A 12,910-nucleotide genomic window follows, 5' to 3' on the forward strand; every position below is an offset into this window, starting at 1 on the left:
GACATCCATAACAGCTAAAATGTGATAGGAAAATAATCCGATTTCTCTTGGTGACAAGCGTATAGGTACTGCTTCTATACTACTGTTGCAAAAATTCATAGTGGGAAGACATGCTAAATTTTGTTAGAGATTAGGGGAAATAAAGATGTGATTTTTCCTCCCATCTAACACATACCCCCTGCTCTAGAGGAATAGGGGGGTGACTTCACTTTCGATTCCTTGGTTGGGCAGAGACATGGGGGTTCCTGGATGCGGGGGTGAGTGTGTGTTGTACTTGCAGAGGGAGGCAGCATAGTATAGTGGTCAAGGTCGGGGGCTCTGGAGGCAGGGAGCCTGAGTTCCAGTTCTGGCTCTCCTGCTTACTCTGTGACTGGACCCAGTGCACGTCTTCTTACCTCAGTGCTCGTCTCCTTACCTCAGTGCTCACACCTGCTGAATGTGAGAGCCGATGCTCGTGTGCGTTTCCCGTGTGCCGGGCCCTGTTCTGAGTGCTCCACGCATAGGCCATTGAATCCTCATGCAAGTTGAAGATCCCTTATTCCAAATGCTTGGGACGGAAGTGTTTTGGAGTTTGGACTTTGGAATATTTGTATTATCTGGCCAGTTGAGCATCCCTGATATAAAAATCCAAAATGCTCCAGTGACCATTTCTTTTGAGCATCATATTGGTGCTCAGAAGGTTTTGGAGCATTTCAGATTTCAGATTTTTGTTGGGTTACTCAGCCTGTTGTCTTGTGAGGAGAGGGTAGGCTGCTACCACCATTTTATAGATAGGTGAGGAAACAGGCATAGATATGAGGTCACACAGCCAGCACGTGGTGGGGCTGGGGCTTAACCAGGCAGCCTGGCGCTGAAGTCCATGCTCTTAGCCACTCCCAGAGTCGGCCTCCCATATCAACCTCACAGGGTTGTTAAGAGGATTGAGTAAGATGTAATTCCATGTGTTCAGTGCTTAGTATCGTGCCAGCACACAGTAGGTGCTAACTGAGTGATTGTAGTTGGTAATGGGGATAAGATTAGTGGCCTTTGAGGGCCAAGAGATGGGCTGGAGTTGGGTCAACAGTGACTCCTCTGTTCACAAAGCTGGATGCTTCCCACATCTGGTTGGGCATCTTCTCTCCCAGGGAAGTTAGTGAGATTCTTAGTTCAGTTGGGGGCTGAGGAAGTGTCTCACAAAGAAGGTCTCATTTTGGAAACCTCCCTTTAAGCCTGACATTTCTGGCTCCTGCCCTCCAAAGGCTCCTGTTTGGCAGGTGGGGTGGGGACCCTCTTTGCTCTTTGGGAGCTCCAGCTCTCACAAGTAAGACCCATGTGTTTGTAGCAATAGAAAACCATAGAGCAGTTGTGAAGGGGGCCCACGTTAGTCACACAATAATTTGTTGGCTCATTGAGCAAATATTTGAGTGTCCACTCTTAAGTGTTGGGGGTACAGAGATGAACATAATAATGCACTTGACTGTTGAGAAAGGGAAGACAGATGCTAACAAGCCTTGAACATGTACAGCATTTTGTCATGTTGATGTGCACATGGGGACACATGCGTGCGCACACACCAGTGCCAGCTTGTGATCAGTATGATGATGAAAGAGGGTTAGGGGGGCCGGGCGTGGTGGCTCACGCCTGTAATCTCAGCACTTTGGGAGGCCGAGGTGGGTGGATCACCTGAGGTCAGGAATTTGAGACCAGCGTGACCAACATGGAAAAACCCCGTCTCTACTAAAAATACAAAATTAGCCAGGTGGGGTGGCACATGCCTGTAATCCCAGCTACTCGGGAGGCTGAGGCAGGAGAATCGCTTGGACCTGGGAGGCGGAGGTTGCAGTGAGCTGAGATCGAGCCATTGCACTCCAGCCTGGGCAACAAGAGCGAAACCCCATCTCAAAATAAAATAAAATAAAAAAGAGGGTGAGGGGTGGTTGCAGTTGGGGTACTTGGGGAAGACTGAGGAGGCTCGGATGAACAGAGCCCTAACTCGAGTGAGTGAGTGAACCATGGCTGGAAGATCTGGCCTGCATCTCAGGCAGAGGGAGCAGCATGTATAGTGGCCTTGAGGTGGGAACACATCTGATGGGTTCAGGGACACCAGGAGAATCAGTGTGGCCCGAGTGGAATGAGAGATGCAGAGGAGCCAAGCCCCAAAAGGTGCTGAGCGAGGGAGAGCAGGGCGTGCTGAGCTCCCACTTGACGTCTTTGCTGGGTGGAACGAGGACATCAGGTAAGCAGGGAGTTCTAATGTCCGTCAGGGAGGTGGTGGTGGATGGGACTATGGGGTGACAGTGGTGAGAGTGAGTTCTAGAGATAATTGCAGGTAGAGTTCACAGAGTTTGAAGTTTAGATGTACGGGGTGAGGGAAAAAAAGAGACAAATCTGGTTTCTAGGTTGTTTGGAGTCTGGAATAAATGATGGGTGGGGGCTCAGAAAGGGGCATTGTTATTTGGGTCTGAATTTTAGACTGATAAGAATTGGGGGTGAGTTAGATGTGTCCAGGCCTGCTGCTGCAGCTACCCATAGCCCCCACGCCCCATCTGCCTCTGACTGGAGTTCCCTGGCACTTGCATGGGTATGTGTGACAGCTGCCCCAGGTCGGCTCTCCCCTGAGTGCAGGACCTCCCCAGTTATGCTAGATGGCATTGGGTAGCCCAGCTGCATTTTCTGAGAACTAGGTGGAGAGTTGGTTATGAGGGCCTGGGGACCCCACCAGCAGGAGTAACTAGGGCTGTAATCTTGGTGACAGGTGAGCAGACTTGCTCCTCTCCACCCCTTCCATCCACTTTGTCCTCTGCTTCGGTGGTGGGTGCGGGGAGGCTGAGGGCCAAGTCCCAAGTCCACACGGGGCCTGGTGAACTTTGTCAGGCAGAGAGAGCTTGGGAGAGGTGTTCTAGTTTAGCAGGGGGCCCTGTAAGAGCTTCCTTGTGGTCCCAGCCTCTCAGGAATTCTGGACCCTGATGGCTGTTGGGGGAGGCTGGGCTGCTCTCGGACAAGGTTTTGAGGGGCTGAGGACAGGACAAAACCCTGAGGTCCCCTCAGTGGCATCTCAGGGCTCTGTGCTCTGGGATTGTGCCAACCTTTTGAAAGGGGGTCTGGTCTTCAGGGTCTGTGATGTGTAGCCAGGCCTTTTCCGGCCTCTGGCTTCTCAGGGTACCCAGGGCAGGAGTATATACATTCTGCTTTTCTAAAAGTTGCTAAACCTTAAAGGTTGAGGACATGGGCTTGGAGGCTGGCATTTTCATGTTCAAGTTCCAGCTCCATTACTTACTAGCTGTGTGGCCCTGGGCAACTTACAAACCATCTCCACAACTTAGTTTCCTCATCTGTAAAATGGGCCTCCCGTCTCTTGGGCTGGTTGTGTGGATAGTAAAAGAGCTGCAGAGCCAGGCACACAGTGAGCCCTCAGCAGGGTCAGCTCTGGCCATTCTCTAGCGCCCTCGTGTGCAACCCTCTGCTCATGTGTGGCCTCTGGGCCAGCAGCAGCATGGGTAGCTGGGAGCTCTCTCAGGTCCACCTACACTTTGGGTATCAGAATACACATTTTAACAAGATCCAGTGATTTTTTTTGCACTTTGCAGTTTGAGAAGCACTGATATGTGTCTTCTGAAGAGCAGCATCAGTAGCTGCGTGTGCCTCTTCAGGTGCAAGGAATTTTCTCTTACTGTGCCTTTTCTTACTGTGTCCATCATGTCCTGGCTGCAGAGGCACCTGGGACAAGTCCCAGATAATCATCATCTTCATCAAAACCCTTGTGTCTTGAGCATGTGCTGCCTGGGCCTTGGAGAGTTCAAGTGCCCCAGATGGTGCCCCTGACAGAGAGATGGAGTCAAGGTGGGTGCTTTGCAGGTGGAGCAGCTTAGTTCCTGCAGTGAAGGATGTGCTGGTCGGCGATATATGTGCTGCAGGCAGCCCGGACTTTGAGCACCAGGTGGGTGTCAGGGGAACTGTATGGGGGCAGAATCACTATCCTTCCTCCTGTTTTGGTGAGAGTGTTGTTTCTCCAGTGGTTTCTGAACTAGGAGGCCTAATTCATCTTAACACTCTTAATTTCTGGAAAGTGCTTAATGCTGCCTGCTCCTCCCCAGTGTGTTCCTTTGGTAACTTACCCCCTCCTGGGGGAGGGATGAGTATTTCTAGGGTCAGTCCTCTCAGAAGCAGCGTGTCCTCAGGACTTGGGAAGGCAAGCCTTACTGGGCAGGGGAAAGACACAGGTTTCTCCTGGGTACCGATTGAGTGTCCTTAAGGACAAGCCCAGGTGGAGAGCCCAGGTGGCTGCTGACCTTAAAGTGATATAAAGCGTCAGGGACCATCCTTGTGGTTCCCACATGGGCTTTGGGTGAATTCACTCACTTGTGGGGCCCCACCCCCAAACCCACTGAGAAATATAGATAACCAGGCCGGGACCTTCTAGTTCAGTAAGTCTGGGTGGCGTCTTGGGTGGATTTATATCTATATATAAATCCTGCACCGATGCATAGCAGGTTTGGGTGCTACAGCTGTGGAGCTGTGAAAATGAGAGCTGTCTTGTGAGCCATTGTCTAGATGAATGTTGGGGCCTTGGTCACACCCTGATTGATTTTGGCCATGTCTCTGCCCTGGATGAAAGTGACAGGTCAGGCCTCAGCTTGGGCTTTGGAGTTCCTAAGCCCAGTGGCCCAGTCAGCTAGGCCTGGTGAAGGGCAGAGAGAGGGAGAAAAAACCTTGGTCAGGTAGGGAGGAAGGAGCAGGAACAGAAGCTCTAAAACTGGAGACCAGGGCCTATCTCTTGCACAGCCAGCCTTGGGAAGTTGAGGTTGGATTTTTTTTTTTTTTTGAGACAAAGTCTCACTCTGTTGCCCAGGCTGGAGTGCAGTGGTGTAATCTTGGCTCACTGCAACCTCTGCTTCCCAGGTTCACGTGATTCTCATGCCTCAGCTTCCGGAGCAGCTGGGATTACAAGCGTGTGCCACCACACCCAGCTAATTATTGTATTTTTAGTAGAGACGGGGTTTCGCCATATTGGCCAGGCCAGTCTCAAACTCCTGGCCTCAAGTGATCTGCCCGCATTGGACTCCCAAAGTGCTTGGATTGCAGGCGTGAGCCACCGTGCGCGTCCGAGGTTGAATATTTATTAAAGGATCTGGCACGTTCCCTTGAAGGCTAGGCAGAGCGATCGGCCTCAGGGATTCAAGAGCAGGAGTCCTAAGAGCTCATGGTCGTTGGAGAGAATGAGAGGATAAGCGGGTTTTGCCAACCAGGCTTGACGTGCCTTAGCCTCCCAACAGCCAAGAGGATGGTTGTCCCCACCTGAGAGCCAAGGAAGCGGAGGCTGAGGGAGGTGACTTGGTCGATGGGGGACCCAGCACTCACCACCATGCCCTGCTGTCAGGCGCATCCAGATGAGAGCTGAGAGAGGGCCCTGCAGGATTGTAACAGCTCCAGACTGTGCATGCATGATTTCTTTACTTTGGAGCTGTGTGCCCCAGGGGATACTCAGTCAATATCCACAAGAAACACAGTCCAGCAAGGGAGACCTTGGGTGCCCAGGACATGACAACACCAGGGGGTCCTGGGGCACGGTGCTGCCAGATCTGGCTGTAGAGTGAGTTTGGTTCAGAGTGTGTATGCCTGTCAGAAAGAGGAGGGACTGGGCCAGGCCGGCAGGATGGTGGCAGCTGAGGGAGCTTCCCAGAGGAGGTGGGACTTGAACTAGGTCATAGGACCCTGCTGTCACATTCCCCGTGGGGGCTTCAGTCTCTAGGGATGAGGTGCTCAGAGCCCATTTGCTCTGCTGTGTGTGGGGCTCTGTGAAAAGAAAGCCTCCATTTGTTTTCATCGTGGGTTCCTCAGCCCCCCTCGACAGTGTTCATAGTTTTCCATTCTCCAGTGGACCTCCATGGTGCCCAGCAGGTCTGGTCCAGGCACAGGGAAGCAGCACCTCTAGGGAGGGGGAGGATGTGGCCATCTCAGCTCATGTAGGCCATACTTCTGGGAGAAGATCTGCTCTGGTTGAGTCCCTGGGGTGCCCAGGGTGGCCAAGGTGCCAGGCAGTATCCCATTCAGTCCTACCTTTGACTGGGTTGCAGAGGGAGGTGGGGCTGGAAGGGAGGTGGACGAATGATGGCAGCTGGGATCCAGAGGTAGGTCCTGGCCATTCTCCATTTCACTGTGCTCTGGATGGGAGAGCCCAAAAAATATTCAGGGAAGCTTTTTCTTTTTCCTTCTGTGCTTCCTTGAAAAACAAGTCCAGGGAGAAACCCAAATTCCCTGTGGGGGAGGGCTGAGCAGAACAGGAAAAGGGGAAGTGACCTTATAGGGGAGAGAGGCCCAAAAGGTCCTTGTGGCAGAGGACCTGAAACTTGGCCTCCCACCTTCCTCTGAGGGCTGGGAGGCAGAGGAGCGCGGCCCATTTTGTGGCTCAAGAAGCTGAGATGAGATAGGAGCAAGAGCTTTCCCTTGTCTCTTTTTCCTATTACCACAGTAATATATGCTCCTTAGAAAACATTCAAATAGGACAAAAATAGACAATGTAGGAAGTGCTAGTTCCCTGCAGTCTCACCACAGGGCCCTGGTCCCCTCAGGTAATTGCATTACCGCTGTGGTGTATGCAGTGTGAGTAGCTGGGGCTGAGGGCCCCTGACCTGTCTGCCCCAGCAAAGGCTGGCTGTGCTTGCTGAGCCTAGTTACTCAGGGCTTGGGCAGTTTGGGGCTGGAGTCCATACCCTTCTCTTTTGCCCTACCTCCCAGGACATTCCTGTACTAGATAGGGCCTAGCCCAGATTTAGGGAACATGACTAGGGCTTAGCCTCTAAATAGGTAAAGGGTCAGGCCCAGGGTGGTCACTGGGCTGAGAACGTAGAGGTGTGAGGCTGTTGATGCTGCTGGCTGGTCTTTCTGTCAAACTTCCTCTCCTGCCCCACAGACACCCTCACATACATCCTCCAGTCTGTCTGTCTCACTTAGCCTCTCCTCCCCTCACTCCCTGCCCGTGCCTTATGAGAGAGGCACCCTCTCAGGCATTTTCTCTGCCCGCCCTGCCCGTGGCACCATCTGTTCCTACCTGGCCTTCTCAGGGGATTGTCTCTCAGGTTTGGGAGGGAAAACCAAAGTCTAGGCTCAGGCCGCTCAGGCCGTGGAGTGGGTCTCCACGGAGGGGACGGGCCATAGCCCACCAGGATTTCATCATGACGGGCTCTTCTACAGGGATGTAGAAGAGTCAGAGGTGCCCCAGGAAGCCTTCTTAAAAAAACTTCAACATTAAAAAATAATCAAAATACTACCACCACTACCACCAAGCTTTTGCTGTGACTTAATTCTGGATCTTTGGATGTATAGGGACTTTTCATACAAAGGCTCCCCACGCCCCACTCTGTGTCCACCAGAAGCTCAGGGAGCTGGCACTGTTGGGGGCAGAGCTCAGGTGGGAGGTGGCCCCTGCATCACTGACTGCGGCTTGGGTAGCTGTGTGTGTGTGTGTGTCTGTATGTGTGTGTGTGCTGTGCAGTCACCAAGGGACTTTGAGCCCTTTAGTGACCAGCTTGACCACTACCACCAGGCTTTATTCCACCTTCATGCTCGATTGGCTGGGTCTGGAATTCCAGGCTAGTGGAAGGCTTTTCCCTCGGAAATGTGAAGACATTCCTTCATGTGGTGCCCAGTGTTGCTAAGGAAGACTCCAGTGCTGTTCGAATCCTTTCGTGACTGGTGTTCTAAGCCTCATAGTTGTATCTGTTGGCATGTGTCTGTCTGTTGGCATGTGTTGGCAAGCACTGCATACTTGTAGGACTCTTCTAGCATTCATGTTCTTCAGTTCAGAAAAACATTCTTGTATGATTTCTTTCATAGTTTCTTCCTTTTTGTGTTCTCTGCTCTCTTTTTTAGTTAATAAAGTCTATTTTTCAGAGCAGTTTTAAGTTTACAGAAAAACGAGGGGAAAGTATAGAGAGTTCCCATCTACTCCACCCACCCACCTACCACCGTTTTCTCTGTTAACATCTTGCATTAGTGTGGCATGTTTGTTGTATTTGAGAGCCAATATCAATACGTCATTGTTAACTAGAGTCTATACATTATGTTAGGGTTCACTTGTTGTTTTGTGCATTCTGTGGGTGTATAACAATGCATGTCCACCATTACGGTAGCATGTAGGATAGTTTTTCTCTCCTGAAAAGTCCCTGTGCTCTGCCTATTCATCGCTCTGTCCTCCCTTCAATCCCCCAGCAACCACTGACCTTTTCACTGTCTCCATAATTTTGCCTTTTGCAGAATGTCAAATAGTTTGTCATGCAAGCATGAAGCCTTTTCAGATTGTCTTCTTTCACTTACATACGTAAGGTCCATCCGTGTCTGTTCATGGCTTGATAGCCTATTTCTTTTTATCATTAAGCAGTATTCCATTGTCTGGATGTACCACAGTTTGCTTATCTGTTCACCTACTGGAGGACACCTTGGCAGCTTCCAAGTTTTGGCAATCATGAACAGAGCTGCTATAAACATTTGTGTGCAGGGTGTTTCTGTGGACATAAGTTTTTACCTCAGTAGGCTAAGTACCAAGAAGTGTGACTGCTGCTTGTATGATCGGAGTTTTCTTAGTTCTCTAAGAAACTGCCAACCCCTGCATAAGAACATCTCTCCCCAGTAGGGCGGGCCCCAGCCACCCTGTGCGGTGGCCATGTGTGTTGGGGGCTGCCTCTGTGTCTCTCTGGGCACAGTGGGTGTGCACCGGGAAGAACTTAAGCTTTGGAGGGCTGGACGCCTGGCTCTGAGTCTCCACGGATGGGTTCCTTTACCACTGAGCCTCACCCTCCTGATCTGTACAATGGGGTAGTGCCTCTTACCTCATATGCTTTTTGGGAGGTATGTGCGGGAGTGAGGTAAGAACCTCACGCTGGTCATAACGCACCATAGATGCTCAACAGATGTGAGTGCTCTTCGTCTTTCCTGGGTCTCTTTCTGCCATTCTTGTCTGTTCCTGCATCTTGTAGAGGTATTCCTGACAGGGCTTGGGGTTAGTCAGTGTGTGAATGAGGTGTGTGTGTGTGTATACATACGTGAATGTATGCACTAGCATTCCTGTGTTCCTGGCCCTGGGCCTCTGGGTGAGCTGTTCTTTCCTGGGCTCACGGTGGCTGGGAGCAGAGCTTTGGCTGGGACTGGCCAGAGGAGATGATGTCAACAGGGAGAAATGTGGGTAGGTCTGTCTGTGCTGGGGCCTGGAGATGGGAGGGCCCTCCCAGGTCCAGCCTCACCCCTCTGGGCCTCAGAGTTTCAGATGTAGGGGAGATGGGGCAGAGGAGAGGTCTCTGAGCACGAGGAGAAGGTCCTGGGGTGGGAGGGGGCATGGCGTGGTAACCACCGCCCTACCTGGTGGCACCCGAGGAGCTTCCCCACTCAGGACGTGGTTTTCTCCATCATGGAAATGTTTTGGATAGTTTCTCAGCTGCATCTGAAGCCTGGAAGCCCAGGCCGATGGGTCAGAGCAGGAGCCTTTAGGGAGAGGCTATCAGTGGCTCTCAGAGCAAGGAGGGGTCTGGGTAGTGCCTGGTACTGGGCAGGAGCCAGGCTCCCTGGGCCCATGACTGAGTTCTGCCTGCTCCCCTCTTCTCACAGGTGGTACAAGCTGCACTCCAAGCCAGGCAAGAAGGAGAAGGAACGCGGCGAGATTGAAGTCACCATCCAGTTCACGCGCAACAACCTGAGCGCCAGTATGTTTGACCTGTCCATGAAGGACAAGCCAAGGTCCCCCTTCAGCAAGATCAAGGACAAGATGAAGGGCAAGAAGAAGTATGATCTGGAATCTGCCTCTGCCATCCTCCCAAGCAGCGCCATAGAGGATCCTGACCTGGGCAGCCTGGGCAAGATGGGCAAAGCCAAAGGCTTCTTCCTCCGCAACAAGCTGCGCAAGTCGTCCCTGACCCAGTCCAACACCTCGCTGGGTTCGGACAGCACCCTGTCCTCAGCCAGCGGGAGCTTGGCCTACCAGGGACCTGGCGCCGAGCTCCTCACCCGCTCACCAAGCCGCAGCAGCTGGCTGTCCACTGAAGGGGGTGAGCAAGCACAGGGCCGCCGCCCTGGGGAGGGGGGCACTGGCTCTCCCCTTGGGTGGTGGTGAAGGCCTGGGGCCAGGAAATGGGGCCTCTCTTCCTGCGAGCTAACTCCATGTGTTTCCCCTGCAGGCAGGGACTCTGCACAGTCCCCCAAGCTGTTCACCCATAAGAGGACCTACAGTGATGAGGCCAACCAGATGCGAGTGGCTCCTCCTCGGGCCCTTCTGGACCTTCAGGGCCACCTGGATGCTGCCTCCCGCTCTTCGCTCTGTGTCAATGGGAGCCACATTTACAATGAGGAGCCCCAGGGCCCTGTGCGGCACCGCAGCTCCATCTCGGGCTCGCTTCCATCCTCTGGCTCCTTGCAAGCTGTCTCTTCCCGGTTCTCTGAGGAGGGGCCTCGTTCCACAGATGACACCTGGCCCAGAGGCAGTCGTAGCAACAGCAGCTCAGAGGCAGTGCTTGGACAGGAGGAGCCGAGTGCTCAGGCTAAAGTCCTGGCCCCTGGGGCCAGCCACCCTGGAGAGGAGGAGGGGGCCCGGCTACCAGAGGGCAAGCCGGTCCAGGTTGCCACACCCATAGTGGCCTCCTCTGAAGCTGTGGCAGAGAAGGAGGGAGCCCGGAAGGAGGAACGCAAGCCCCGGATGGGCCTCTTCCACCACCACCACCAAGGCCTAAGTCGGAGCGAGTTGGGGCGCAGAAGCTCTCTGGGGGAAAAGGGGGGTCCCACCCTGGGGGCCTCCCCACATCACTCATCCAGTGGGGAGGAAAAGGCCAAGAGTAGCTGGTTTGGCTTGAGAGAAGCCAAGGACCCAACTCAGAAACCCAGGTAAGTCGTTGGCAAGACCAACTTTGCTCCTTGGGGAGGATGCTTGGGTGTGTGCTGCCTCGACCCTGGGGCAGGGAGGAAGGAGCAGATATGGACCTCAGGCAGGCTGCTGGGGCTCTGGCTTTGCATGGTTTAGTGGGGGTGTCTCCCTAAGCCAAGGTTCGTTCTGTGCTCATGGACGCAGGTGAGTTACGAGGGCGCAGTGCTCTGAGAGTCCTATGGATTGAGGGGTCCGACTTCTCAGCCCTACGCCTTGCTGCATGAGTTGGCATGCCCACCCCCTGAGCTGGAGGGAAGCAGGAAAGGCCATTTGTGTGAATTCTTTGCTTCCTGACCTCCACCTCTTGCCCTCTGACCTCAAGGTAAGGAAGCCTTGGTAGAGAGATGAGGACTGGAGACCACACCCTCAGACTTCCCTTCCCCTCTCTGGAGCTAGAGGACTTCTCCCCAGCTGTCTCTGTGATCACTTCCCTCTGGGAGATGGGAGTCAAATAACTGAGGCTACCACTCCTTCCCCTGTTCATTCACCTGCCAGTTGCTTCCCCTGGCAAGAGGCTGTGGGCAGCTCCCATGAAATCTGTAACCCATCTCTGTCCTTGGAGACCCTGGGAGCTCTGGCCCTCTCTGATGTCTCTTGGTCTTGAGGTATGGCACCGTGGGAAGTGCTGGTGGCAGCTGTTCTGTTTTGAATATACTGAGTCCCCCATTTCAGGCCCTGGGCAGAGCCCCTGATGCCCACCATTTGCTTCCTCCTAATTCTGAGCCAGGGGAGGCTGCAGAATTGTATAGCAGGGTCCAGAGAGGGGCTCCAGGCACAGGTCACAGAAGTGTGTGTCCCACCTTCCCAAGGGCCTGGGGCCAGCACTCATGGGCAGCATAGTGTGGTGAGAGCCACTGTTTCTCTCAACAAGCCTGCCCTTCCCGCTCCATGGCTGCTTGGACAGGTTTAGAGGACAAGCACAGTAGCAAGGGGGCAAAAGATAGGGCAGAGGAAGGACCCTAAACCTGTTTCCCAGAGGGGAGAGGAATCTTGTAGTCCTGGCTTTTCGTTTCCCTGTGGCACTCTAAGTCTGCTGAGAGGAGTGGAGAGAGACATGCAGGCCTTTCTAGGTTTGGGCCATGGTCAGCTGACAACCCCTGTTAGACCCTCATAGACAGGGGTGTGGGGGGTGGATCAGTTTCAGGGGCATGCCACCCCCTGCCTCCCTTGCTTGATATGGCAGCTCCTGTCCCTACTGCCCCGCCCCTACTCACCAGAGCCCAGGCGAGCTGCTGGCCATCTGTGGCCTAGGGGGAAGATTGGGAAGAAGGGGACAGGCCTTTCCCAGATGCCAGGCTGAGCCTGGTGGCCCTGTGACAGCCGGCCAGAGGTATTTGGAGGTGGTAGGGTAGAGGGAGGTGGCAGGAGATCTGGACAGGGCATTTGCTGGGAGGAGCTAAGGGCCTGGATTGAAAGGGGCACAGACCACAGGCTCAGTGTGGTTGTCCGTATGGTGTCTCTGGGCCTTTTCTGGGGCAGGGTGAATGCTGGGGCCATTTGTAGGTGAGTCCTGCCCAGGCTTTGAGCTTGGACTCCCACAGGCTGTGAGTCTGTGGGGTTGTCACTGGCCTGGGGCACTTACAGTCTCCATCCTCTTTCTCCTGCTTCCCCATGTCTCCTAATGGCCTCTTGGAATCTGGAGGATTTGGGTCACTGATGGCCGTAAGGAAGCTGAGGTTTCTGTCCTGCTGCCACTTGAATTCCGAGCCTTGTCTTTAGCAGGATGGAGGGCACTCAGCATCCCTCCCAAGATGGGGCCCATTTGCAGGTGGCGGCTGCAGGGCCAGGCTCTGTGGCCGTGCATGCAGATGGGGTGGGAGGGGCTGTGCTTTGGGTAAGATGGCCTGGACTGGACAGATGTGACACCTGGCCTTTGAGCTCAATCAGCAGCATCCTGGCCTCGTGTGCCTTGCAGGGAGGGGAAGGCTGGCCTGGAAGAAAGGACTGTTGGCACTTCCCCAGAGGGCTTGCTTAGGGCTTCTGAGGAGAGGAGAGATGAACTGCCTCATGGCAGGAAGCTGTGGGTTA

At 53.7% G+C, this 12,910-nt stretch overlaps 1 protein-coding gene across 4 annotated transcripts in view; it reads left to right on the plus strand.

The window, feature by feature from the left end:
• The window catches only part of RAB11FIP5 (RAB11 family interacting protein 5), a 39,561-nt gene that overhangs the window by 14,068 nt on the left and 12,583 nt on the right, over window positions 1-12,910 (plus strand). For all 4 annotated transcript variants that reach the window (XM_054473657.2, XM_054473652.2, XM_063649353.1 and 1 more), the window contains exons 2-3: window positions 9,577-10,013; window positions 10,143-10,842. In XM_054473657.2, the coding sequence (XP_054329632.1) occupies window positions 9,577-10,013; window positions 10,143-10,842 (1,137 nt within the window). The remainder of the gene's footprint in view (window positions 1-9,576; window positions 10,014-10,142; window positions 10,843-12,910) is intronic.

Source organism: Pongo pygmaeus, chromosome 12, assembly GCF_028885625.2.
Source record: "Pongo pygmaeus isolate AG05252 chromosome 12, NHGRI_mPonPyg2-v2.0_pri, whole genome shotgun sequence".
NCBI classification, from domain to species: Eukaryota; Metazoa; Chordata; class Mammalia; order Primates; family Hominidae; genus Pongo; species Pongo pygmaeus.